This window comes from Argopecten irradians, chromosome 8, assembly GCF_041381155.1.
Source record: "Argopecten irradians isolate NY chromosome 8, Ai_NY, whole genome shotgun sequence".
NCBI classification, from domain to species: Eukaryota; Metazoa; Mollusca; class Bivalvia; order Pectinida; family Pectinidae; genus Argopecten; species Argopecten irradians.
Window position 1 is genome coordinate 13317221 of NC_091141.1, and position 24303 is coordinate 13341523.

At 38.5% G+C, this 24303-nt stretch overlaps 1 protein-coding gene across 1 annotated transcript in view; it reads right to left on the reverse strand.

The window, feature by feature from the left end:
- LOC138329016 (protein fuzzy homolog) overlaps positions 1–24303 on the reverse strand; it is a 127332-nt gene that overhangs the window by 90590 nt on the left and 12439 nt on the right. Inside the window, exons 3-4 of the mRNA XM_069275717.1 lie at positions 6239–6395; positions 3982–4092 (exon numbers count right to left, since the gene is read on the reverse strand). Coding sequence (XP_069131818.1) covers positions 3982–4092; positions 6239–6395 — 268 coding nt within the window. The remainder of the gene's footprint in view (positions 1–3981; positions 4093–6238; positions 6396–24303) is intronic.

Sequence of the window (24303 nt, forward strand, 5' to 3'; positions counted from 1 at the left end):
ATATGTTTCTCATTTATGGATCTAGAAGGCCAATGACTGCACAAACGGTCCAGGGAATGGTAAACACTTGTCTACAGCTAATTAAAGGGATTATGGGGAGGCTAAATCTTGTTTTCAAAGACATTTATGAATCCCTAACAACTGCAGAACGATTTCATGTAATGGCAATATGTCTTTTAATTCTCTCATACCTTCTGTAGGATAATTCAAGGAATGATTATCGAAGCCCATTTCGTAGCTTTTGTTACTTTCTTGGCAGATTTGTTATATTCTAAACCGTGTATGAAGTATTGTTTTTTATCTTTAACTGATTCTATGACTAGTGTAATCGCATCCTTAAGTTTATATTGCAAATCAGTTAAACAATTCATTCACTGATAATTAACTAACTAAGAACAAAATTAAAACCCAACACACGTCATTGTTTCATCATCATCTACGATACTAGAAATTTATTGAAAAAGGTTGAGATTGTGAGGAGACCTCCGATTCTCATTGTTGTCAAGATGAACACTTTAAGTTCTCTCTGACCCTCGTTTATCAGCTGTTTCCAAATTTTCATGCAACAATGACCAGCCAGAGAACAATTCTAAAATGCAATGAAACTGTAAATTTCTGAATATGGAAAAGCATTCACTTTCGTTTTTATTTACAAAGATAACATTTAATTCCAAAGGATGGTAATTAAACTGACAATTGAAAACATAATGTAACTTCCATTCCAAATTCCAAACCAATGAATCTTAACTAGAAATATATTTGTATAGCAAGTGCTCCCAAACTTACTTCTTTAAACACATACATTTAAGTGTAAGGTCCATGCATTGAGGTAAGCTTTTGATAGAACTAAAATCTCTAAGCTTAATGGATTTTGAGAAGAAGTAGTTTATGGAAAAGTTCTGACAGACTATATAATGCCTTTATAGAGCTATGATACCTATGTCCAACCAAGGATTAACTATGCCTAACTGTGACAAAACCTTAAAGCTGTCATCAGGACCTGAACCACTAAAGTATTTTTCAATACAATTAATTCTTTTAAATAAGAACTAATTAAGCTCTATAACTGTGACTGTTCCCTTTTAATATCTTCAAAGAGAGCTAACATGTAGGTTCTGGTAAATGCAATTAATTAAGGAAATAACTCTAAAATAAGCTTACTGTATTAGGCAATTTCATTTAACTTGCCTTCTCAATGTATTTCCTAGCGATTCCCATTTCAATAATTGCTGGTTTTTTTTTGAGTATGTAGTTTCTGATACATATTCATTTTAAATCAATTATTCTAAAATGAATAAATAATTGATTTATTTCTGTATATAGTGAAACAGAGTTAATAAAATCCTTATGCTATAATAGGTACCTGGGGCTTTACTGAGGATCTAGAATTGTATGCCGACATGGAACAACTGCCTGCTGGTCCTACTCTGGAGGATGTTACCATGGTGACAATGAAGGTCATGTGATATGTGCCATTTTAGGTTTTTGCAGACTTGTGTAATATCAAAGCAATTTTAGAATTTTTATTCAACATAAATGAAGAAAAAGGTCATTTTGTATCTTCATATAACAAACTTTTTTCTGACCCTGATGATTGTATCTGCTGGTAGCATCCCTTGTTGGCAGCCATTACATAATCTGGAGGTTGACCTTGATGCCTACAGGAAAAAGTCCTAACTGACTTACAACATTAAGTGTCTGTAATGTTCATCTTTACCTTCTATCTACTATAATGGCAAACTCCAAATAACTCCTAGAATTATAGATTTTTATAGCTTATTTGAGGTAATACACTATTTTGTTAAATGTACGTATGGTATTGTAAATTCATACTACATTGTTCTACACCAGTTTTATTTGGAGATGGCTTAGATAGGCTTTGTTTGATGTCAAATCTGTCTGATTATTGCAATAAATCTGGTTGACATACGATATAGATTATTTGAGTCCTGTATTTAAAATCAGCCAAGATATGTTAGTAGATTTTGATAAAGTTTTCAAATGTGATGTTTGTTTTGCTTTGTTGATGCCATATGCTTTATAAAAACGGAAATAAAATACCTTTGATCATTTGATTCTCATTATTTAGCTTAATTTCTCTTCGATATTTTTAATTAGAAGATGGAAGTAGAATATTTAATTGTGATACAAAATAACATAAAATTATATAACGCTGTTACATCAACTGTATACATTATTACAAACACTGCCAATGCTTACTAAAGGGAGTTAATTACCAGAAGATCCAGGGTCAACAGGACACTTCTCCAAAAGTTGATCTTGGTGACCAGTCCTTTGATAACTTCGCAGGGTTAAATGAACAGTCGTTAGCCACATTAGACAGGTGGATGCTATGCACAGTGTCATTATATATAGTCAAAATGCACAGGGAGTCTAAAAACCAGTCGTTATACACAGGTGGTCTTTAGAGACAGGCAGTTGTTATAGACAGGCAGTCGTTATATATAGACGGTCCTTAGTGCAGGTTTGACTGTATTATAAATACATTATATACTGATATTCTGTATGAGTTGAATCACATACAGTAGATACAATACCTTCACCAGACTAGCAACAAGTGTTCAATATCTACCACCAAAGGGCAGTAACTCCTGCATAAAAAATCCACCATGTCAATAAAAAAAATCCACCATGTCAATAAAAACTTCCACCATGTCAAAATTTAAAAAAAAAACAGTACAGGATTTATGGTATGATACTATCAACTTCTGATTGTACACAGTGTGTAACAAATATTACTCTGGAAAATCCAAATACACATCATTTCTGTGGCTCCTCCCTTCACTGATAATTGTGTAGAATGTTCGATGTTGAGTGGTAATATATTCAGGGATCAAACATAAAGCCACTGGTCTATAATGTTCATGTAAAATACTTTGTAATTAGTAATCCCATAACAAAACATCAGAAAAAAAGTCCTGATGCATCAAATGGCAACCTAATTAAGTAGAACTTCTATATGCTGATTATCTATATTGTTTAATTTGAAGCTTGTGGATTTTGTTAGTCTGACTAGCAATGGTGACAGATAGGTTAAGATGTCCCAATATATTACCACAAGCCCTCCTCAGGGTTTCAAGTATGAATATCATATGGGGCACTTGCCAGGTACTGACTGCTGGTCAGTGATTTTTATCCGGGAACTCAGGCTTTCCAAATCTAAACATGGCACATCCTGGCTATATCAATAGGATGAATCAAACTAAAACTATATATTACATACTAAACCCAAATAGTCGGATCGCTCAAGGTGTGATCATCGTTTGGACTTTCTAAGTAAACAAGGTTTGATTATATATGATGACAATGTATGGGTTTACTTGACATGACAGTCAGCAGAATCTCTAACACAGTTATCTCAAAGTTTTAAATGCTATCTTGAAAAGTTTACCAACAAAATTATATTAACATTGACACTGCAAAGTTGAATCGTCAGAGCCCATTTTATGTTATCATATGTAACAACATTTGGCCCCTTCTGACGTCAATTATCTATGACGTCATAAGTGTAACAATGAAAACTAGTGAAAATGCTTGACAGAAACTTGTATATGAAACTGCTGGAGTCCTTTTTATTCTGAATGATAGTTAAGTGACACCCCGTCCTTTGTTTTGGGTTAGCAGGGTAAGGATCATTGATATATGGCACTGCTTGTGTCATTTTAAAGATTTCAACCATTTTAGACTAAAAAGAATTGAACATATTTGATGAGAGGAATGGTTCCTTTGTCTGGATTTTCACTGTTGTTATAAAGTGTATTATTTATATAATTAAATCACTGCCTCCGCTTTGGATCAAACTCTAGACCTCTGAATAACCAGATCTGACGCTCAACCAATCAAGCTAAAGAGAAGTTCTCTCGAAGTTCTCTCTAGAGGTATATTGCACAAAAGTGTTGAAAATATGACACCCTATTCTTACCTGTAGTAGTGATAAACTTAACGAGGTTAGCTACTTACCTGGAGTGTTATGTTCTCAGGTGCAGCAATAATCTCGACCGTGTTGGTCAGTTGTGAGAAGGTGGTAGAGACAGGTGCTTGTATGAAATGGTCAATCAGACTGTTACATACCTGAGGATAATCAAAAATAAAACAAATAATTAGGTCAATCAAGCTGTTATATATACCTGAGGATGATCAAAAGTAAAGCAGAACAAAAATTTAGCGAGAATCGATGGATTAATAAGAATACTACACATAAAATATTTCCAATATATACATTTTATATTTAAAAGTTTAAGAGAAGAATTTGTATATAGCAATATGGCCAAATTGACTATTGAACTGTTGTGTGGAATATATTATTTACCCATTCATCCCTGAAATTTCATAATGAACTGGTCGAGTCTTAGATTTAGAAAAGTCTAAATGTGTCTTTATGGGTTGAATTAAATTAAGGGGTGGATGGACTGACTTATAACTTAAGTGTAAATTATAGAAAGTTTTGTTATATGAAGTAGGATTTTTAGAAGCACTTTCAAATCACTTCATATATGTCATTAGCATCAGGGTAGCTAAAATACTTGTATATTAGCACAGTTATCGTTACTGATGTCAAGAATTAGCAAGAGTAAGATGCAATCAATTTTAATAAGTACATGTAAAAACTGCTTAAAAAACATCAGTAATTCTCCTAACAGGTTTGGAAAACTGAAATAACTTTTTCGGGAATTACTTAGAGTCCTTGTGACCTTATACCGAGATTCTGAAGTTCATCAGCATTGATTTTTAATGAAATTATAACTTTGTTGTAAAATCAATATATATTTTACTATGCAACAATTAAGCTATCAATGAATACAGAAAGAAACAGTTAAAATTCTTATACATGAGCGCTATTTAGATATAGATTTCATTGGCCTGTTCCATATTTGCCAAGAGAAGGAAAATGGCAAGGGCTAAATGAATTACCTGCTAATATGGACACTGCGCTTGCACTAACAAGTAACGGTGCAGTGTTTTATTAGCCATTTTGTACTTTTACTGCGAACCAGATCCCTCTGCCTAATCTTTCCTATTAATCACTCAGAAAAAAAATCCTAAAACACCGAAAATCATGAAAATTATTACCCCGATAATAAAACGTGATTTGTGGTCATGTGACCATGTACCGGAATGATTTGTGTGTAGTTCTACCTGTTCGTGGGATGAACAATGGTCCTTACAGTGTCCGACACTTCAGGAGTATGTCCAACACCTACGGGGCATGTCAAGCCTATAAAGTACATTATCTCCCGCCAACAGATGGGGTTTAAATGCACACAAAACCCTGTTTGAGAATGAAATCGTCTCTGCTTTTTATTCTCTTTCGTATCTTTGCAGGAACGTTTGATTTTTCTTACTCCATTACGTAATTAATGGAGCTAAATCCCTAGTAACAAAGGTTTATGCCCGAACCAGATAAACACTTTTAACAGGAGCTGTGAAAGGCAATTAGGTTTCTTTTAATTCCTTCACTTGATGACCTTGAACTTGGACTTTGGTATTTGCAGAAGTCGTCAATGCGAATGCTAAAAGCTTTCGTTCAAATACCCATGTAGATAGAAATGCACTTTAAAGTAAAGCAACAAGCATAAAAATGATCTTAAAATTACAAATGCATTTTTTAAAATGAATTTATCCTGAAATAAATTCTTTTCAAATGAGAGTCCTAACATAATCATACAATGATCTACCAGGTAATGCATGCTCCCTTAGCCTTACCTATCAGGGATATTTATTAAAGGGCCATAACTCACTGGAAAATTTATAATAAGATGAAGAATGAGTTGATTACCCAGACCTATAGACATTCATTGCTGGTCTACATTACATTATAAAGTTGGACAATCGGCAATCTTGATTGCAGTTTCAAAATTCTGAAGCCCATACTATTGCTGCACAGCCAATGTCTGAAGTTTCAAAGGAAAGAATAGAAAATATAATCTAAGTTCATGATTTCTTGTATACCACAGGAAAATTTTAACATTATTAGTGAAATTTCTCATCATTCTTGTTTATGATACTGAACCAGATGTTTCATTGATTTGGAGAATTTCATTCAAATTTTATAAATGATAAATAATTTGGTCAAAAATAAAATCTACGGCAAAACAATATAGCCTCATATGGTCGTCCATTGACGTAAGATAAATATTTTATTGTTTACCCAATAGAATCTTACTAAGAACATTTTTATACTTATAACTTTATCTCTTAACAAAGTATATCTACAAACCTTAACTTCTCGTTTGAATTTTTCGACATTTTTGTCAATATTCTGCACCTCTTCCTTCCCAAGTAACAGCACCAGTGATTGGTGGATGAACTTGAGTACATTGGTCATGTGACAGTCATCTGCTATATCGTCCTGGGAGATAATGATTAGTGTGATGCTGAAACAGATAATGAATATTACATAACAGCACTTCTTTAATGAATATTACTAAATGAGGATTCTTTACTATCAGATAAGCTTTCTTCACCGGTTTCACTCACAACAGTCTTCAAAACACCAACAATTACATATAATTATCTGTTTCACTCGCCTCATTTGCAAGTGAAATCGTATGGTAAGTTTAAAGCAAACTCCAAATTTCAAGATTTTTTGGAAGAAACTTTTCTTACAAAAAAATCTTTAAAACTGGTTTCCATGTAAATTAAATAAATTACTTGCTAGAAGTTTGTTAATTCCAAAGCTGCTAAGCGAAACATCTAAAAACTAACATGCATGAATCTTTGTTCTCCTAAAAATGTACCATCATGGTATATATTATTCAAAGACGTTTGTCATAAAAATGACAAATGTTTCAGTAAAATGGTAAATAAAATGTCTTCCAAAAATGTAAAACATCTACATGTGTAAAGCTGTGTTACCTTAAAATAATTAACACAAAATTTAATCTAGTGCTTTAGCATCTCCAGCTGAAGACTGGATAAATTCTTCTCATCAAAATATATAATCTAAGTAAACTTTAATTGTATGTATATATTTATTTGTTTATGGACATGTACTTTGCATCATTTTAATGAAATTAAAAATAAAAAGAACAATTAAGTTTTCATTCATATTTGGTGTTTCTTATTGAGAATGATTACCAAGGTGAGTTACATCACTTGAAGTATTGAAGTTGAAAAGGAAAATCAGTTTCTATGATGAACTTGACCATGGATAATAAAAATATCGTAAAGGCTTAATCTATCTAACCCAATTAATTTCACCAGATTTTAAAAGGATTAACAGATCGACAATCGCATGCTGCCGTTTTTAAAAGACTACATATAAATAAATAAAACACGATAGGATTAAGGTAAAACTTAGAAATATCATTAAAGCAATGAAATTCTGCGTTATTTTAAAGAATGATCAGGCCTTGATTTAAATACAGAAATTACAATTAAACGATTTCCTTCAATCCTCAGAGGGAGTTATCAGTCACAAAACCAATTAAAATGCTCATTAGGACTACACCCAGTTTGTGTATAAAAACAATTTAAAAAGACTTGCTGCAAATCGCTCACCTTGCTCTAGGTTTTTGCATCTCAATTAGTGATTGTTAATTGGAGCCCAATCTGACATAATTTCTATCATTACAGCATCCTAAAACTATAATTGATACCACTGACACTGGCTGCAGCATAATCTGCATACACATGAACAACTACAACGTACGTCATGGCCCTGGGTTTTAGAAGCATACACCCCAATGTGACCACGGAGGCCGAGTGGTTAGGATGTCCCGACATATCCCAAGGGGACTACGGAGGCCGAGTGGTTAGGATGTCCCGACATATCCCAAGGGGACCACGGAGGCCGAGTGGTTAGGATGTCCCGACATATCCCAAGGGGACCACGGAGGCCGAGTGGTTAGGATGTCCCGACATATCCCAAGGGGACCACGGAGGCCGAGTGGTTAGGATGTCCCGACATATCCCAAGGGGACCACGGAGGCCGAGTGGTTAGGATGTCCCGACATATCCCAAGGGGACCACGGAGGCCGAGTGGTTAGGATGTCCCGACATATCCCAAGGGGACCACGGAGGCCGAGTGGTTAGGATGTCCCGACATATCCCAAGGGGACCACGGAGGCCGAGTGGTTAGGATGTCCCGACATATCCCAAGGGGACCACGGAGGCCGAGTGGTTAGGATGTCCCGACATATCCCAAGGGGACCACGGAGGCCGAGTGGTTAGGATGTCCCGACATATCCAAAGGGGACCACGGAGCCGGAGGCCGAGTGGTTAGGATGTCCCGACATATCCCAAGGGGACCACGGAGGCCGAGTGGTTAGGATGTCCGACATATCCCAAGGGACCACGGAGGCCGAGTGGTTAGGATGTCCGACATATCCCAAGGGACCACGAGGCCGAGTGGTTAGGATGTCCCGCTTCCCAAGGGACCGGACCGAGTGGTTAGGATGTTCCGACATATCCCAAGGGGACCACGAGGCGAGTGTTAGGAGTCGACATATCCCAAGGGGACCGGAGGCAGGCCCCGATGTAGATCCGACAATCCAAGGACCCACGGAGGCCGAGTGGTTAGGATATCCAGGTCCCGGTGGTTGGATGTCCACATATCCCAAGGGGACCACGGAGGCCGAGTGGTTAGGATATCCCGACATATCCAAAGGGGACCACGGAGGCCGAGTGGTTAGGATGTCCCGACATATCCCAAGGGGACCACGGAGGCCGAGTGGTTAGGATATCCCGACATATCCAAAGGGGACCACGGAGGCCGAGTGGTTAGGATGTCCCGACATATCCCAAGGGGACCACGGAGGCCGAGTGGTTAGGATGTCCCGACATATCCCAAGGGGACCACCCGGAGGCCGAGTGGTTAGGATGTCCCGACATATCCCAAGGGGACCACGGAGGCCGAGTGGTTAGGATGTTCCCGACATATCCCAAGGGGACCACGGAGGCCGAGTGGTTAGGATGTCCCGACATATCCCAAGGGGACCACGGAGGCCGAGTCGGTTAGGATGTCCCGACATATCCCAAGGGGACCCACGGAGGCCGAGTGGTTAGGATGTCCCGACATATCCCAAGGGGACCACGGAGGCCGAGTGGTTAGGATGTCCGACATATCCCAAGGGGACCACAGAGGCCGAGTGGTTAGGATGTCCCGACATATCCCAAGGGACCATGGAGGTCCGAGTGGTTAGGTCCCCGACTATCCCAAGTTATGGCATCAGTCATGGAAGTGACTTTTTAATGTACACAGAAAACTAATGACATGTCATGGTAGTGACATTTTTAATGTACACAGAAAACTATGACATGTCATGGTTGTTGCTATTTTATCTACACAGAAAACTATGACATGTCATGGTTGTTGCTATTTTATCTACACAGAAAACTATGACATACCATGGCTGGTTGCTTTTTTATCTATCCGGAAAACTATGACATATCATGGCTATTGTTTTTTTATCCATGTCAGAAAGTTGCCATGAACTACACTGACTACTGGTTGGTGGTTTTTATCTGTGTCTCCAACTTCCTCCTTCATCCACCTTAACCTGGCACATCCTTAAATGACCCTGGCATGGTAATAGGACATTAAACTGTAATCAATCATGTCCATGACAATGACAACACATGCCACTATGGTCGAGGCTTTTAAGTAGCCAAAGACCAAGCATCCAGAACTCCTCATGGGGGAATAGATTGATAATACCGATGAGTTCAGGATGATGAGATCACGATGGTCCTTTATCAACATGACCAACTATGGCATCAGTCATAACTAGGTAGTGACTTTTTTAATGTACACAGAAAACTTATGACATATCATGGCTGTTGTTTTTTATCTACCAAAAAAACTATGACATGTCATTGCTGTGGACTTAAGCAAATATCGATGGACAGCTATGATATGTCACGGCTGTTGTTTTTTATCTATCCGGAAAACTATGACATATCATGGCTGCTGTTTTTTATCTACCCGGAAAACTATGACATGTCATTGCTGTGGCAAATATTGATGGACAGCTATGACATATGTCATGATCATGACTTATAGTAGCATTTAACTAATCTAAAGGACATAATGACAAAAATATCTCACCTGGAGCCTCTTTAAGGGATGGGAAAGAACATGATTGGACAGGACAGGGCTGATGAATAGAACAAGATGGACATGGATACACTGTATGGGGGCTTTTCATTTTCAGGTTTGGGGCATCATCAGGAAGTATGAATAATGTGTAAGGGTTGCGGTGGCCTTGTGGTTACGATGTCTCGACATATTACCACAAGCCTCTGTGTTGTGAGTTCAAATCCGAATTGGGGCAGTTACCAGGTACTGACTGCTGGTTGGTGGTTTTTCTCTGGGTTCTTCGGCTTTCCTCCATCAACAAACCTGGCACGTCCTTACATGACTCATAGCTACAAAGCTATTAACAGAATTTTAAACTAATGCATAGTGTAACTAACCAATTGCGAATCTAAATCAGTTACATAAAACTAAAAATCGACTCTATCTGGCTGCCATTTGTTTATTTTGATAATGAAGCAATGACATATTCATCATGAATTCACGTGACTTTCATATCTTGAGAAAGACACAATATAAATCAAAGACTTTTACAAGATGACTGAAAAATACATTGTCTTATGACATGAATGAAATACAATATGAACAGTCTGTCATTATCAGATAGCAGGTTAAATTGTGGAATATTACCTAACATCTTAATTATCCTCGCTGATCGTCGCTAAATATAGCAGTAGACATTGATACATGACAATCTAATCGGTTTCCTATCCACCCCTATATTTACAGCACATTATCTGACATGTATCATACAGACATATATAAAATATAGAGTCAATAACCCTTTAATACTGTAATACACAGTAAATGGTGAAACTGATTGTACAGTATTTATGTGCTTTATGACAGGAAGTTGTAGTTTCAGATAATTGGCGGGACTAATCCACACTAAATCCGGTAATATCATATGTAGGAAAACCTCGGGGATGTTCAGGGTTTTTTAAATGAAACTTCAGGTATGAAATTCCTAGTATGTTGTAAAAACCTATCCTTTCCTTTTTATTGATTTATAATACCATTTACCTGAGCACTAAATTTGATTACAAGTACATCTTAAATTGATAATTGTTTTTTTGGTTCTAAATTTTTGTATAACAGGACCCAAATTTTATGAACAACGCTGACCTTTTTGAACTTGAATGCCCAAAGTTTCATGACTGTTACAATATGACACACCATAAACCAATAAAACCTTATTGTTTGAATTCTATCTTGCCTATATCCTTGCATACTGACTTTGTAAATAACAAAGTTTCTAATACACAATACCTGGGGGTCAGGGGATGGGGGGGGGGGGTGGGGATGGGGGGCAGGGGGGGGGGGGGGGGGGAGGGGGGGGGGATGGGGGGGTGGGGGAGGGGGGGGGGCCTAGGGTAAAATGACATACAGTATGACTATTTCAAGTGTTAATACAGTGTTGCAAATGATAAAAAATCACGCAAATTAGTCGCAGCAAGAATGACACATATACATTAGAACTGTATGAGTTAAAATGAGAAACGAAGGCTTCAAGAACTAGGATTCTGAATCAGACAGATAATAACAGAATATCTGACACTTTAACCACTGAGCCAATATAACATAAGTGAAGTGCTAGGGATAGAATTGGGAACCCTTCACCAATACAAATGTACAAGCTACTGTGACTGGAAGTTGGAGAAGTAGAGGTGGGAAATTAGGTATCTTAACCATTTAGACATCATGGAATGGTCTAGAGGTAGAATATTTAATTAGATACCTAATAACCACTTAGCATTTTAGTAACTTAAATGACATATAAAATTGAAGTTTCGATATTGAACCTCTTTAACACTGAGTAATAAGTCAACCAAGCTGTTATTTAGACCTGATTTATTGCATGCTGATTTCTTTCTAAACAAGTCCAGGTGATGAGAGTAACAAAAAAACAGAAATCAAGGCCCATTTAACCACATTTAAGACGATGGCTTGAACTTTTCATGCACTCTCTCACAATTAAGTCATGTCTAATGTAATTATTATATGACAAATTTTGTGAATGGATGATGCATCGTTGCACAGAGTTAGTTGAACAACGTTACAACAGAACAGAATTTTCTCTTTCTTTTATAGGCATTTGTGGAGGCCTGATGTCCAAAATGATGAAGAAGCGTACTTTTGTTAGTTTGATCTTTTTTTTTTATATATTTACAAGTACATCGTATATACTTTAGTGGTATACAGGTAGGTATCCAAATTATAGACTTTGGTGGTGCAGTGTACCAATACGAAGAGTTATCTACCCTTCAAATTTACACTTTGGTGTTGCAGTGTCCCAATACAAAGAGTTATCTACCCTTCAAATTTACACTTTGGTGTTGCAGTGTCCCAATACAAAGAGTTATCTACCCTTCAAATTTACACTTTGGTGTTGCAGTGTCCCAATACAAAGAGTTATCTACCCTTCAAATTGACACTTTAGTGGTGCAGTGTCCCAATACAAAGAGTTATCTAACCTTCAAATTTACACTTTGGTGGTGCAGTGTCCCAATACAAAGAGTTATCTACCCTTCAAATTTACACTTTGGTGGTGCAGTGTCCCAATACAAAGAGTTATCTACCCTTCAAATTTACACTTTGGTGGTGCAGTGTCCCAATACAAAGAGTTATCTACCCTTCAAATTTACACTTTGGTGGTGCAGTGTCCCAATACAAAGAGTTATCTACCCTTCAAATTTACACTTTGGTGTTGCAGTGTCCCAATACAAAGAGTTATCTACCCTTCAAATTTACACTTTGGTGGTGCAGTGTCCCAATACAAAGAGTTATCTACCTTTCAAATTTACACTTTGGTGTATCATAGTAGTTCAAAGGAGTAGATATGATAGGACCAGTATTTGGCCTTAATTTTTCAGCCCGAAAAATATTAACTCTGATTCACATCAATTTCATATCAATAAATACTCTCATACTTGCCATTCATCAAAACATAACTTTTTATAACCATGTACACGATGTGCTCCACCTATGACGTCATCAAATTGATGATTTTCCTCTTCTCGCCAAATTTTGCTAGAAATTCATCATCTTTAGGTTAGAAAAGGCTTGAAATGGATTTGGCCGCCACCTTGGAGCAACTTTATATTTTGCATGGATATGCATAAATACAGGATACAAAACGTGTGAAAATCCTTTTTCTGCTCCACGAAGGCGGCCATATTCATTTTTAGAGAAAACCACTCAAAAAGTATGATCTTTCAAGGATTTTTTTTTAAAATGGCGGGAAACTGCATGCTGATGACGTCATAGTGAACATAATTGGCACATGCAGGATATTTTCGGGATGTAATGTGTTAACAAATGTATTCAACTGTTATATGACAGAATATGTTGTTCTTTACTGGAAAATTAATTTTGAGGCCATATTTGAGCCTTAACATACCTTCTCCTTTACACTTTGGTGGTGCATTGTCCCTATAAAAAGAGTTATCTAACCTTCAAATTTACACCTTGGTGGTGCAGTGTCCCAATACAAAGAGTTATCTACCCTTCAAATTCACATTTTGTTAGTGCAGTGTCCCAATACAAAGAGTTATCTACCCTTCAAATTTACACTTTGGTGGTGCACAGTGTCCCTATACAAAGAGTTATCTACCCTTCAAATTACACTTTGTGTGTGCAGTGACCCAATAAAGAAGATTATCTACCCTTCAAATTTACACTTTGGTGGTGCAGTGTCCCAATACAAAGAGTTATCTACCCTTCAAAAATTTGCACATTGTTGGTGCTATATAGTGTCCACATACAAAGAGTTACCTACCCTTCAATATTTACACTTTGGTGGTGCAGTGTCCCAATACAAAGAGTTATCTACCCTTCAAATTTTTTGGTGCTACAGTCTCCGAAGACTTTAAGTTACAGTGTGTTATTGACCTAATGTTCAGCTTTTGATGATCAAATCATAAATGGTGCTGTTGTTGTTGTTTGACATGAAGAGGAATTTGGATAACAAAAAAAAATTACCTAGCTTTATTCACATTGGATCAAGGGATCAAATCTCTGGTATTTGTCACCATGCATTTTATCCAACTTGACCAGATAACAGTTTTGGTAGTTGTTGGCGCTTTGTCTCTGCAAATATCCTCCAAGATTCCTTAAGAATGTGTGAGCCCTTCCCAAGTGCATAACATATAATTTGTGTAATTACCAATCCTGGTTGTGCAGCAACCTTGGAACAGATTAATTACTAAGAACTCAGCGTTAATGCACAATAATTACATTCATATACACTATCCAATCATACAGATTTCTCCAGTTTAGGTAGAGTTATAAACTCCACAGCTAATCCACTTTCTAACAGCTGTCAAATTCTGTAGTAAATTCCTCACAGAGCATGTAAACTTGTGGGAGTTGGTGTCATCTGCCATCTATGTTAAAGACTTCCAATGATATCTTTGATACTTCAGTTCGTGTTACTACTGACTAAAGCTTAAAGCTAGGACTGTCCCTTCTAAAAGCCAATTAGTCATTTTACAAAACCTGTGTATAGTAACCAAAATGTGTACAAAGTAAAGAGAAAGCATGTATGAATCATTGAACATTGAAACTGATCCAGTATTTTAGGAGGAAATGTCAAAAAAGTTTCTACAGATAGATGGACAGAAGGATGAACAAACAAAATCTATTCCTGTACAACCACCCACCAAACTTCGTTGCATTACTAGGTAATAAAATAATGATGCCTGAATATGCCCTAATTTGACAGTATAGTTTGGTATTTTTCTTTTATTTAAGTCCTTTTAACATCTAAGGACATACCAAGGACAAATAAAGTTATGGAGGTAGACAAAAATCTGGAGTATCTAGAGCTGGGTTTGTCGATTAGACTTAAGTTCTAACATCTAGGGTCATTCATGAACAACCTTCCCCTGTATAAAATGAGTCACATGAGTGGATATCTTGTGTGTTTTGGGAGACTGCAGTATATATTCATAATGTTTTCTCTTGTACTAGTGGGACTTTTGCCATTTTTATAGTGCTATCTCACTGAAGCTGATGCTGCCAAAATACTGAGCTATTTCAACAGAAGATAGTGCCTGACAAGTGTTGCAAGGATATTTTAACAACCCCAAGATGTATATCATGTATCTATATATAAACACCTTAACCACTCTTCAGTAATCTTCGATTATTTTTCAGATACAGGCATTGTCTGGTACAGTAAAACCTGCCTTAAGCGACTATCTCTGTATAGTGACAGCCTGCTTAATAAGACCACTTATTTGAGGTCTAAAATGACCTATACAGATCACTTGGAGATAAATGATATTTTTTCTTTGTCCCTGTGGTTGTCTTGACATTATGATTGACTCTGATCAAAATACTTTATATCATCACAGCACAATTAACAAATAGCCATTACTCAGAGGAATATTCATGATATTACATTATAATTGGTTAAAAACCACAAGCTCGTAGCTATGACAAGATATATAAATAAAATTTAATCAAATTATTTTTTGAATAGTAATCTGAAATAATAATTATGTTTTAAATGCTAAAAATTTTACATGGATTGTGATAATTAATGGAAAATTTATTTTCAGTCTAAATGATGTATTTTGTAATTAATGAGAATTCTATTGTTATACCATCAGTAGGCGTCCTTTGTTCTTTCTACAACATACTTTTTAAAAATATGTAATTTGAAAATGCTGCATTATGTGGATTTATATTAATTAATTTCAAGATTCTTCTCAAAACTAAAAGTGAATTTTAAATCTTTTTAACATGTTCATAGAATAATGCACACAAAAAAAGCCTTGTAGTTCAAATTTCAGAAATTGCACAAATCACACTTACAGTTATGCAGTAACGCAAAATTTGCATATCTGCATTCGCTACCAACTCCTTAAGGAACACTTAGAATAAAACTCCGTTAACCTGGTAGAGTTCTTTGATTTTTAATCTATGTGCCACCGAGTTGAATGTATTTTTAGCATCTCTTTGCTGACTAACCTATCCCTGTACCTTGAATCAATAAATGGGTAGACCCCCGCAATTTTTTTGCAGCGCTCAAATTTCACCATGTCATAAAAATGTTAAGGATCGCTGTGATGTGTCCTTTGTGAGAATTAATGCCCTATTGGAAAACTGAACAAAACAATTTAAGAAACCCATTAATGAAATTATTGATAGAAAATCTGCATAATTAGAAAAAAATACTGTTAAAAGCTAAAGTTGCTTTTCCATTTCAAGCACCTGCCCTTTGGTGTTGGATATCTTATAATATCTTTGATATTTGTATAGTTTTGTTTTGCTTATTTTTGTGGTATAACTCATCAACAGTCACAGTCATACAATAATCATGATAGCTATATATAGGTTTGAGTGAATGGAAGAAAGCCAAAGTACACAGAATATAACAACAGAGCTATTATAGTAAAACCTGTCCTAGTGACCACATCTGTATAAAGACAGCCTGTTTAATATGACCACTTTTTGGGGGTCCAAATTGGTCAACTTCAACACTCTCTGACCTGTGTAAAATAGACCTCTCAGGTACTGGTTAGCGGTTTAGCTACTCCGGCGTTTCTTTACCATCTAAACCTGGTACAAGCTTAAAAATGACTGTTAATAGGATGTAAAACTAATCAAACCAAACTAATTAACAACCACTTTCTTGGTGTCTAAACTGGCTAATTTCAACACCCTGTGACCTGTGTATAAAGACCACTTAGGACAATTTTCACAGTGTCCTTGGGATGTCTTTATAGACAGATTTAACAGTATTACTACCAGGTAACTGACCACTGTTACCATCTCTCGTCTCCAGGGGCTACGGTGGTGGTTGAATGGTTAACATGTCCTCACATATTATCATAAGTTAATAAAATGTTCCATTACAGCCATGGTTATTTAAATTTATATGGTGGAGGAAAGCCAGAGTACCTGGACAAAAAACATCGACCAGCAGTCAGTACCTGGCGAATGCCAAACATGGGATTCAAACTTGTGACCTGAGGTGGAAGGTAAGTAATATGTCAGGCCTCTGTGGCCCACCAATCGATGGTACTTTGTTAGTTAGAATGTATCAAAAAGTTACCATCTAGCTACATTATCTGGAATAGATAGCTTCAGTTGTATGGCATCAATTATCCTAATATTAAAATTTTAAAATATAAATACATCTGCAGGTAAGGTAAAAAGAAAATCTTCATGTAGGAAAACCCAGGTGTTAATTCATTGCAAGATATTAAAGTAGCAAACTCTCCCCGTACAATGGAAGTATGTTGATTGTTAAGTAAGGTTTCTTTATAGTACAATTTCCCCCTGAAGCTAAAATCTCAGAAAACTTTTGCACAATAATGAGCTCAACAAATTACAATTTTCATGGTGTTTATTTTTTGTTTGTTGTTTTTTCTTTTTAATTTTTTTGATCAGTGAAAATAGAAGAATTGGTAAGGTGAAGACGATCTAGAACTTGGAATTGAAATGTAAATGAGCCAATAACAATGTATTTATATGATCATTTGTTAAATTTCTTAACAGGTGTACCTATAATTACCAATTAGCAGCAGGCCCCAGTTTTACACTGATACAGTCTAAATCATTATATTACATAGTGACATCGTGTATTATCTTCAAAATTGAACCAAACAACTGGCAACAGAAATAATATAAAGAAATTTCCATCGACTCCATTTTCACTTTCTTGTAATGAATTCATGTAAATAATCTACCAACTAATATGTTTTTATAACAATATATATCCTCATTTTCTAACAATGACCCTCAATATTAATGGAAATACACAGTCTAAAACCAATTTACTACTGACATCAAATGATAACTGTTGGTCCTCAATTACTTGTAGTTAGTTTATTTAAATTTCACAATCTTTTATTTCATGCAATTTTAATATAAACATGCATACTTGAAGTGCATGCGATTCCCTATGGTGTGTTTTTTATTCATATGATCATAAAACCAATGAGCGTAAAATTTATTTTGGAAAATTCCCTGAATTTTATGCCGCACTAGGGCACCATATAAATTGTAAATAAATCTGTTATACGGATAAGTAAGTCATGTATACATGGGAAATGCATAGTCCTCTTCTAAATGTCATCAAAACGAACATTTACGTTACTTTAGCTTTACATATATCAAATACCTCCTGCCATTAATCAAAACTATACTTTATGAAATATTAATATGTTTCCCATCTCACCATCCCAGCGTGGGGCTCCAGGACGAAAGACGATGGAGATGATAAAAGAGAGAAAAGTATGAAGCCTACATCGATCAATATACAGGTATCACTTTCAGGTCGTAATAAATATTGTGTACTTAGCTGATCAATACTTCAAACAAATGAAATGTAATTTTGCCTACAATCGGAACAGCTTGTGATCAAGGCGAACCCTTCACATTTACTCTACATACACCAGTCTAGGCAATATACCGACTTATACATCAAAAGAAGGTTAGCTAATAAAGTGATTGGTAATTGTCCATGGTTGACTGAACACCAAGCCAGTGACACGCTTGATTGCATGTACACCTATAAACATACACCACGTCTGAATTATATTTCTCCATTTATTGTTTTTTACACCTTTGTAGTTTTCGTCTCGTCAAATCTGTGTACGTTACAAAGGTCTGTCCGGTCGATGGAGCATGACCTATAATCATTGTTACACCTATCTAGGCACGCGCCACATGTCATTGGATACAAACCCGTTACCATGGCAACACCAGCTGCAGCTTGATAACAACCTCATTAAAGACTTAATTAATGCACAAATATCTAATCAATGGACATAAAATCACCAAATTTACTGGGAGCATTGTAGAGTACCCATATATAGGCCCTTTACCACCTATGGATGACTACCATTAATATACATATAATGGGTCAAAAAATTGGAATATCGTAAATGTCTACTCTTTAAAAAATATAAAACTCATAACAAAGGTTTATCAAATGATGATAAAACTCGTCACATATTTTCTGAAATACAATGTATTACCCATTACTATATATATGGGTCAACAAATAGGGAATGTCGTGAATTTCTAGTCATTAAGAAAACATAAATTGATAACAAAAGTTTATTAAATGATAATAAAACTCATATTCTGTACAATAAGATGTAAGTGTACAAAGTAACCAGATTCAGGTACAGCGCACTTCTAAATATTTCAGTGTCAGTTTAATGAATATTATTTTAATATTATCAGCGATAAATTGAAATGAATGCCACATAAATATTTTATTGAATATAGGATATAAATGTTGCTCTGTTTAACAATATATAGCAGGAAAAGAAACCATCCTATTTTAGCACTTTATAATAACAGAAAATTGATTGATTTAACATTTCATCCTCGGAGGGTTGAACTTCCAGTCAACCATTTCCTCTTGTTTATGAAGTTTATTTCCTTTCTCTTGAGATACATATTTATGTGGCTTTAATCAATATCTGAAATAAACGAGGTTCATTCAGCCGTACAATATCCTGATACAGACCACTGAACCTAAACGCAGACTAAAATTTCTGATAACTTAGTACAGTCTGGTAAGTCACAAAGCCAATTCTTGTGTTTTTCTCATTATGGGTATTTCCATTTGTACTCTTACCATCAACACATGTTAGACAATAACTAGTTTTAATTATCATACATATAGGACTGTGATGTAGAGGTTTAAATAGGTATGTATGAGAGGTAGCCCTGGGGAAGTGAATTTTTATACTCATGAGGGATATCCCTGGGGTAGTGAGGTTTTATACTCGTTAGGGATAGCCCTGGGGTAGTGAGGTTTTATACTCATGAGGGATAGCCCTGGGGTAGTGAGGTTTTATACTCATGAGGGACAGCCCTGGGGTAGTGAGGTTTTATACCCATGAGGGATAGCCCTGGGGTAGTGAGGTTTTATACCCATGAAGGATAGCCCTGGGGTAGTGAATTTTTATACTCATGAGGGACAGCCCTGGGGTAGTGAGGTTTTATACCCATGAGGGACAGCCCTGGGGTAGTGAGGTTTTATACCCATGAGTGATAGCCCTGGGGTAGTGAATTTTTATACTCATGAGGGATAGCCCTGGGGAAGTGAATTTTTATACTTATGAGGGATAGCCCTGGGGAAGTGAATTTTTATACTCATGAGGGACAGTCCTGGGGTAGTAAGGTTTTATACTTATGGGGGATAGCCCTGGGGTAGTGAGGTTTTATACCCATGAGGGATAGCCCTGGGGTAGTGAGGTTTTATACTCATGAGGGACAGCCTTGGGGTAGTGAGGTTTTATACTCATGAAGGAATAGCCCTGGGGTAGTGAGGTTTTATACTCATGAGGGACAGCCCTGGGGTAGTGAGGTTTTATACCATGAGGGACAGCCCTGGGGTAGTGAGGTTTTTATACCATGAGGGACAGCCCTGGGGTAGTGAGGTTTTATACCCATGAGGGATAGCCCTGGGGTAGTGAGGTTTTATACCATGAGGGATAGCCCTGGGTAGTGAGGTTTTATACTCATGAGGGATAGCCCTGGGGTAGTGAGGTTTTATACCCATGAGGGATAGCCCTGGGGTAGTGAGGTTTTATACTCATGAGGGATAGCCCTGGGTTAGTGAGGTTTTATACTCATGAGGGACAGCCCTGGGGTAGTGAGGTTTTATACTCATGAGGAGACAGCCCTGGGGTAGTGAGGTTTTATACTCATGAGGGATAGCCCTGGGGTAGTGAGGTTTTATACTCATGAGGACTGCCCTGGGGTAGTGAGGTTTTATACTCATGAGGGACAGCCCTGGGGTAGTGAGGTTTTATACTCATGAGGGACAGCCCTGGGGTAGTGAGGTTTTATACCCATGAGGAGCAGCCCTGGGGTAGTGAGGTTTTATACCCATGAGGGACAGCCCTGGGGTAGTGAGGTTTTATACCCATGAGGGACAGCCCTGGGGTAGTGAGGTTTTATACCCATGAGGGACAGCCCTGGGGTAGTGAGGTTTTATACTCATGAGGGACAGCCCTGGGGTAGTGAGGTTTTATACCATGAGGGATAGCCCTGGGGTAGTGAGGTTTTATACTCATGAGGGACAGCCCTGGGGTAGTGAGGTTTTTATACTCATGAGGGACAGCCCTGGGGTAGTGAGGTTTTATACTCATGAGGGGCAGCCCTGGGGTAGTGAGGTTTTATACCCATGAGGGACTGCCCTGGGGTAGTGAGGTTTTATACCCATGAAATGACAGCCCTGGGGTAGTGAGGTTTTATACCCATGAGGGACAGCCCTGGGGTAGTGAGGTTTTATACCCATGAGGGACTGCCCTGGGGTAGTGAGGTTTTATACCCATGAGGGGCAGCCCTGGGGTAGTGAGGTTTTATACTCATGAGGGGCAGCCCTGGGGTAGTGAGGTTTTTATACTCATGAGGGACAGCCCTGGGGTAGTGAGGTTTTATACTCATGAGGGACAGCCCTGGGGTAGTGAGGTTTTATACTCATGAGGGACAGCCCTGGGGTAGTGAGGTTTTTATACTCATGAGAGACAGCCCTGGGGTAGTGAGGTTTTATACTCATGAGAGACAGCCCTGGGGTAGTGAGGTTTTATACCTCATGAGGGACAGCCTGGGGTAGTGAGGGTTTTATACCCATGAGGGATAGCCCTGGGGTAGTGAGGTTTTATACTCATGAGGGACAGCCCTGGGGTAGTGAGGTTTTATACCCATGAGGGACAGCCCTGGGGTAGTGAGGTTTTATACCCATGAGGGACAGCCCTGGGGTAGTGAGGTTTTATACTCATGAGGGATAGCCCTGGGGTAGTGAGGTTTTAAACCCAATGAGGGACAGCCCTGGGGTAGTGAGGTTTTATACTCATGAGGGACAGCCCTGGGGTAGTGAGGTTTTATACTCATGAGGGACAGCCCTGGGGTAGTGAGGTTTTATACCCATGAGGGATAGCCCTGGGGTAGTGAGGTTTTATACTCATGAGGGACAGCCCTGGGGTAGTGAGGTTTTATACCCATGAGGGACAGCCCTGGGGTAGTGAGGTTTTATACCCATGAGGGACAGCCCTGGGGTAGTGAGGTTTTATACATGATGAGGACAGCCCTGGGGTAGTGAGGTTTTTATACTCATGAGGGACAGCCTGGGGTAGTGAGGTTTTATACTCATGAGGGGACAGCCCTGGGGTAGTGAGGTTTTATACCATGAGAGACTAGCCCTGGGGTAGTGAGGTTTTATACTCATGAGAGACAGCCCTGGGGTAGTGAGGTTTTTATACTCAAGAGATAGCCCTGGGGTAGTGAGGTTTTATACCCATGGGACAGCCCTGGGGTAGTGAGTGAGGGAGCCCTGGGGTAGTGAGGTTTTATACCATGAGGGATAGCCCTGGGGTAGTGAAGGTTTTTTATACATGAGGTGACAGCCTGACTGGGTAGTGAGGTTTTTATACCATGAGGGGATAAGCCCTGGGGTAGTGAGGTTTTATACCCATGATGGGGTAGAGGTTTTATATCAGAGGACAGCCTTGGGGTTGTGTAGGTTTTATACCCATGAGGGGCAGCCCTGGGGTAGTGAGGTTTTATACTCATGAGGGGCAGCTCTGGGGTAGTGAGGTTTTATACTCATGAGAGATAGCCCTGGGGTAGTGAGCTTTTATACTCATGAGGGATAGCCTTGGGGAATGTGAAGGTTTTATACTCATGAGGGACAGACCTGGAGTAGTGAGGTTTTATACTCATGAGGGACAGCCCTGGGTAGTGAGGGTTTTTAATACTCAATGATGAGGGGATAGCCCTGGGGTAGTGATAATTTTATACTTCATTTGGAATACCGATAGCCCTGGGGTAGTGAGGTTTTATACTCATGAGGGATAGCCCTGGGGTTGTGAGGTTTTATACCTATGAGGGACAGCCCTGAGGTAATAGCCCTGGTGTAGTGAGATTTCATACTCATGAGGGGCAGCCCTGGGGTAGTGAGGTTTTATACTACATGAGGAAGTAGCCCTGTGCGGTAGTGAGGTTTTAATACCCATGAGGGACAGCCCTGGGGTAGTGAGTTTTATACTCATGGGGATAGCCTGGGGGGTAATGAGGTTTTATACTCATGAGGGGACTAGCCCTGGGGTAGTGAGGTTTACCTGAGGTAGTGAGGTTTATTACCCATGAAGGGGATAGCCCTGGTGTAGTGAGTTTTTATACCCATGAGGGACAGCCCTGGGGTATGTGGAGGTTTTATACCATTGAGTGATAGCCCTTGGGTAGTGAATTTATTATACTCATGAAGGATAGCCCTGGAGGTAGTTAGGTTTTATACTCATTGAGGGTAGCCCTGGGGTAGTGAGGTTTTTATACTCATGAAGGGATAGCCCTGGGGTAGTGAAGGTTTTTATACCCATGAGGATAGCCCTGGGGTAGTGAGTTTTTATACCCATGAGGGACAGCCCTGGGGGTAGTGAAGGTTTTTATACCCATGAGGGATAGCCTTGGGGTAGTGAGGATGAGACAGCCCTGGGGGTAGTGAATTTTTTATACTCATGAGGGATAGCCCTGGGTAGTGAGGTTTTATACTCATGAGGGATAGCCCTGGGGTAGTGAGGTTTTATACTCATGAGGGACAGCCCTGGGGTAGTGAGGTTTTATACTTATGAGAGACAGCCCTGGGGTTGAAGTTTTATACCCAGAGGAATAGCCCTGGGGTTGAGGTTTTATACTCATGAGGACAGCCCTGGGGTAGTGAGGTTTTATACCCATGAGGGACATGCCCTTGGGGTATTGAGGTTTTATACCATGAGTGACAGCCCTGGGGTATAGTGAGGTTTTATACTCATGAGGGACAGCCCTGGGGTAGTGAGGTTTTATACTCATGAGGGATAGCCCTGGGGTAGTGAGAACTTTTTATACTCATGAGGAATAGCCTGGGGTAGTGAGGTTTTATACCATGAGGACAGCCCTGGGGTAGTGAGGTTTTATACCATGAGGGACAGCCCTGGGGTAGTGAGGTTTTATACCCATGAGGGACAGCCCTGGGGTAGTGAGGTTTTATACCCATGAGGATAGCCCTGGGTAGTGAAGGTTTTTATACTCATGAGGGACAGCCCTGGGGTAGTGAGTTTTATATAGCCCTGGGGTAGTGAGGTTTTATACTCATGAGGGATAGCCCTGGGGTAGTGTAGGTTTTATACCCATGAGGGATAGCCCTGGGGTAGTGAGGTTTTATACCATGAAGGATAGCCCTGGGGTAGTGAATTTTTATACCCATGAGGGATAGCCCTGGGGTAGTGAGGTTT